Source organism: Thermobia domestica, chromosome 1 (assembly GCF_964235325.1).
Source record: "Thermobia domestica chromosome 1, izTheDome1.hap1.1, whole genome shotgun sequence".
NCBI lineage: Eukaryota > Metazoa > Arthropoda > Insecta > Zygentoma > Lepismatidae > Thermobia > Thermobia domestica.
The window spans coordinates 393,591,188-393,597,187 of NC_137454.1; the positions used below are offsets into that span (position 1 = coordinate 393,591,188).

The window sequence follows — 6,000 nt, forward strand, 5'->3', positions numbered from 1 at the left end:
TCCCCCCGTTTCTTGGGGAAAATCTGAAATCATCACTGGTCCCACTTTTTGCACTCATAACAAAGCTGTTCAAGTCTAAAATCAAATTCCTTAAAGTCAATAGATAATTCCAACGAAAGCTAATAGAAGGCTAGAAAATACTTTTGCCTGATGACATGGAGTCATTATTTCCGATTTTCTATATAGAATCCGTTTCTCCAACTTCTCTAACTGAAATATTTTATTTATTCCCTGGAGATCAAAATTGTGTCACGTGAAACGTGCTAACTGTTCGTGTAGACAAAACCCACAGAAACAACCAGCTATTTTGTTTAATAATTAGTAAACTGAACAGGACGCGCGGGTAACCTTGGAAACGTCTGTGGGAAGCACAGCTCAACCGGTTCGTGTACTTTTCAGCTTCATGTATACACAAATCACGAGATCCTATAATATAGGCCTACTGCAAGTCTTCAGAAGAAAACAAGGATAGAATTTTAATAATAGCTGAGTTACATAATGCTAACAAAAATCTTAAGTCCACGAACAACATGTTTGTTTATGTCTACATTTCTTTACATGTCGTATCTAAGGAATGTTAAAAAGATTATTTTAACGAACATGACTTACTACAAGCATGTTAAATATTAAATTACAACCCAGTTATTCATTTACCCCAAAGTGCAATTATATTCCAAGCTTATTACTTACCTTGAAATGTAATATTTTCTACCCTCCCTTTTTAGACTTACAAAGTATGCTATGCATAAGTGTTGGAAATCTTATAGAATAGCTATGACCATTCGTCCGTCCTAGGGTTGCCAACTCTGGAAAATGAAAAAAAAAAAACCAGCGCCCCCTCAAAATACCCTATGCTATAAGTTTAAGTGTGAAGTACAAGGATGTTATAAAATAGAGGATCTGCCCGTACGTATCTTCATCCTATTAAATCAGTGAAACAAACAAAAAAAAAAAAGCATCGGCACGTCTGATTGGCTACTGTCGTTTCCGCCATCGTCTGATTGGCTGATTTCGTTTCCGCCATGATTGTTGGCTCAAAACATTGCAATCTTATTGGGTGGAGTGGGAAGAGTGGGGGTGGCGAAACTGTGACGTATGGCTTCAAGATTTTGCTGTAAGAACAGATCCTCTATTTATAACATCCTTGGTGAAGTATCTCTGTTCGGCCCCATCTATCGGAAGGAAATATATTATCGTGAACAAAAGTGCACTAGCACCTGTATCCTGCATATCCTTACTAAACTTAATAAACTTCAGATACATTGTGTTATAAATGAGAAACTAAAATCGGCATTGATCATTTTATTGTAGTTACTAGTAACTAACGGTTCTTTAATATTTCGAAACAGATGAACAAAAGTATATTAATCCTTACGTGATAATTTTGGATTTGGAAAATTAAGTTTATTCTTTAAACTTATATTTCAACTATAGGAAATTGCCTAAGGAAGTCCATTTTCACTCTCAATAAATGTATAAAATTCCTTACTACTAAATTTCAAATTTTCCCTAATATAGTCTCTGTCATCTCTTTAAAGTTATCTAAACAGATGAACAAAATGTATTAATCGTTGATAGATGGTGAAAGGTAACAGTCTTGGATTTAGATAATGAAAGTAACTTTATAAATCTATACTTCGAACTAGATGAAATTGCTTCGAACTATTTATAGATACAAATTTGAAAAAAAAAAACGATCATAAAGGGGCCGGTTAGAAGTTTTTACCGGTCACCGGCTTTAATCAAAATAACAGCAACATATCCAACCAGTTAGCAACCCTAGTCCGTCCGTCTGTGTGGCTATTTGTTTGTCGATAGGTCTTAGAGCAAAAACGGTAAAAGATATCGAGATGCGTTTTTTTTTTTTTTTGTAATCAATTTAGCGTCCCAAGGATAAGTTCCATCTGCTCTATTAAACCTGTACTCAAACCGGAAGTAGTTCAAATTAACCATTTCCAGTTTAACGTTTGTTGTCATAGAACAAAAAATGTAACAGATGGCGAGAAGCGACTTTTCGCAAACGAATTCAGCGTCTCAATATGACATATAATATCACGACTATCTGCAACACTACCAAAACCGGAACTGGTTTAAATTTACTAATAATTCAGGTTTCAATATTAATTTCCATAGAGCAAAAACATAAAAAAGATATCAAGCAATCGATTCAGGATCCCAAGAATAGGTTCTATTTCTCCGTTAACCTTCAAACCGGAAGTGATATAATCAACTGGTTCCGGTTTTAATTTGATTGCATAGAACCAAAACGGTAACGGTGAGAAGAGGTACTTTTACACTCGATTTAGCGTTTCAACAGAGCACACCGCTATCACCGGCAATAGTTTAACAAAACCGGAAATGGTTAAAATTTACTACTACTTCCGGTTTCAATATTTATTTCCATAAACCAATAACGGTAAGATATATCGAAAAGCATTTTGTTTACACAGGCTCTGCCATCGAAGATTGTGTTTGTTCTCTACTCTTATCTATCTATTCAAACCGGAAGTGGAGAAAATTTACGATATCCGGTTACCACATTGATTGCATAATGAATAAACCGGAAATACACAGAGACTAGCACTTTTTGGTATGCATTCAGTACCCCAAGAATAGGTTTCACTTCTGATTTTATTTATCTATTGCAACCGAAAATTATAGACATCAATTACCACTTCCGGTTTTAATATCTGTAGAGCCAAAGTAGTAAGAAATAGTGAGTAAAGGCTTTCTGACATGGATTCATCGTCAAGCAACAAGTTCTACCCTTGATCTTATTCCTCTATTTAAATAATTACAGATGTACTCCTTCAAGTTTGACTATTGAAATCCCATAGTTTGGAAGTCTAACGTAGTTTGACACAGTAAAACGAAACTCACTTGTTTCTTTTTGTTTTCAGTTCAGTCTACATAAAATATGAGTTTACTTTCAAGGTAGAACCATGTCACCAAGCCTAGGAGTACAACTTCGTGGGCCTTGCGTAGGCAAATGGTCGGCATAGTGAAAAATAGTAGGCTAATTGTCGGCCTGGTTGGACATTGGCAAGCTAATGGTCGGCATGGGTGGGCATCGGTAGGTTAATTGTCGGCATGGTTGGGCGTCGGTAGACTAATAGAAGGGTGATTTTTGCAAGCCTATTGTAGGCATCATTGACCAATAAGAGTAGTTTTCGTGTATGACAACTTAGGGCACATGTAGCAACGTCCTAGAAAGTTATAATAGGAACTATATTTATTTTCATTTCTGCTAACACTTACTATGGAATAAAGTCCGAAATGAACCCAACCCAGTTTTTTCCTATCTTTAGAAAATAAATAAATTACATGTCACCTTTTCTCCCCATAGAATTCAGACATACTTAAAGCTACAGTAAATTTTAAATCTATTTGTACGAGCAATTGCAAAAGAAACTACGATGGGGTACAAAATGGAAAGATGGGTCAAAAATAAAATATAATATTTAAAGTCTCACGTTTATGTACTATGAAGCTTTGGCGTGGGAGGCCTAGGTTCGATTCCCGGCATGAGCTCATCGTGGTTCGGGTTCTACGTTAAGCTCGACTCATATAGCCTCGCTCTTGAAAGGGGCACTAATTTTAAGATCAAATCAATTTATGCACTGAAGGTTGAAGGAGGAAAGTGAACTATGAAAGTGAATGATTATAGGAGAGTTGTTGGAGTGAGAGCGTGGGAGGAAACGAGCGATGTTATTTACCACAAATGCACATGTTCTAGGATCGAACCAGGGATCCCTTGCGCCGGAGACGAGCACTATATTACTAAGCCACCATATCTCCACACAAGATTTTCGGAATGTCTATTACTGTAAATCAAATTAATGCTATTGTAGATCAAATTTTATTATTTCACTTTCGCATTATTATATAGATTCCCGATTGTATACAAACACTTTGTATTGTATATTATTAACAGGTAATACTAGAAAAGCTGAAAATAATAACACCTTACCTTTGTGTACTTGATGGTTGGGTTTCTGTTGGCCATGGTAGATGCTTAGTCTCTGCGAGGGTCCCTGTTTGTGCTGTGTCGAAGCGACTACTGCGACGAGCGCTCCCTTCGGTCAGCAAATTATACTTGTCACTTGGATACGGAGGTTGGAGGAGAGGAGTAGCTGATGGGGGAAGGGACATTGGAAGGTCACGGGCATTGATATGATTATTTCAAGGTCACATATATTCTCAACATATGTACTGTGATGTGTATTCTTTTAGTTAAAAGGGTTTTCGCGTCTCGCATGTTGTCTGCGTTCGTAATGAGACTTTATTGACGTAACAGAGTGGTTGTTAAGGCAACTGGAAAGAATGGAATGCTATTTTTAGCCAATAATATGACCAGGGGAGTCGAAACCGGAGGGCAGTTGCTCCCCCATGAAATCTGATGGGTGCAAAGATCATGTTTCTCTCTCCTCCACGATTTGCTTCCAAAACGCACGATGTATAGTATTTGTAGAACTACTTTATAACGGGCTATTCACACAAGCCGTCAAACAACAGCATTCTACCACCAGCAAAATATGGTTCAATGTATTGTAAATAAGTTAATGCACACACAGCAGCCTGCAATTCTGTCCCCCACCAACAATCACGTTTACCATTGTCTAGCTCTGGTGACCCCTCTAATTATCATGTTTCATTATTCATACAGCGTTGGAAAGCCTATAGACCACAGATTCTAACGAGGTAACATTCGTGCAATTCCCAAATCATCGTTTTAGCTTAATTAGGGGTTGAGTTAATGATGTTTGTTGTAAAAATAAATGTAATTTACGTCAAAAAATTGAAACTCAAAAAATTGGCCAACTTCACCTTCTTCTTACTCCCCTATATAAGCAACACGTACAGGTACAAAGTATTACCATGTAGTGGACTACTTCATTGCTTCACATACCAATTTTTACGAGTGTACCTCCACGGAGGAATATCTCCCCCAAAAAACAATTGAAAACACAAAAAACATTATCTTTACCCTTCTCCTTCGCAGTGGTACCCCCACATACGTAAAATGTACACCGGCGGAAAGCTGAATCCTTCAGGAATACATTCGCATCAAAATAATCTTCCTACTTTAACTAAGGGCTGAACTATTGAGGTTTAAAGCCCCGACGCAGGAGTTGCGTCGCCATTTCCATTAAAAATCCAATTTCCCAGTTTTACAAGTGAGGAAGTGGTATATAACTGTTACTTAGGCTAAAATAGGTAAAATGTAATAATGGTTTATTAATTGAATTCATACATATTATTTTTTAAATATTTTACCGTAGCCAACATGCGTATCCTGGAAGCATGTGGTTTCCACTTCGAGTATCGATGGGCGTAGTTATGGTTTCGATCAAGCATTGTGAGAGAGTTGGAGGACTAATTGAGTTAAAAGGGTTTTAACTTTAGTATTGAAAACACCAGTGGGGCGGATCCAGGGGGAGCTATCGGGGCAATTGCTCCCCCCCCCCAGAAGAGGAAACTTTTATTTTATATATAAATAAAACCCAACCCAGAGTTTGGAGCTTTTAAAAGTAGCTGTAAGTAGCAGTATTACAACCCACCGCCCCCCAGAAGTTCTCCCCCGGAAAGCACACAATTATACAAACATTATAGAAGTATACTATTGATTAAAATATGTGTGTGTGTATACACCTTAAGAGGAAGGGCAATTACCGCTTGCTGCAGTCTCAAATGACACCCCTCTCTCCTGTTTTAGTAGAGAATCAAGAATGGAAGTGTGCGATGTGATTTTGAGTTTACCATCCCCTCTAGCAGCAACGCTACATGAGGCGTGGACCTAAAGCTTAATGTAGAATCCGAACCACACGAGCTCACACTGGGAATCCAACCCGGATCTCCGACGCTAAAGGCGTATATGCTAACAACTTAGCTACAAGGAAACTCGAAGAATGGAGAATAAATATATTTTTGGGACACTTATTCGATTGCAGAAAACCGCTTCTCGACAAGGGCACAACCACGAAGGTCCACCGGGTTTGG

The 6,000-nt window shown here is 37.8% G+C and overlaps 1 protein-coding gene across 1 annotated transcript in view; it reads right to left on the reverse strand.

Moving 5' to 3' along the window:
* Positions 1-4,127, reverse strand: part of LOC145665293 (aldehyde dehydrogenase 1A1) — a 55,295-nt gene extending 51,168 nt beyond the window's left edge. The window contains exon 1 of the mRNA XM_081732587.1: positions 3,971-4,127. Coding sequence (XP_081588713.1) covers positions 3,971-4,006 — 36 coding nt within the window. The 5' untranslated portion in view covers positions 4,007-4,127. The remainder of the gene's footprint in view (positions 1-3,970) is intronic.
* Positions 4,128-6,000: the final 1,873 nt, after the last annotated feature.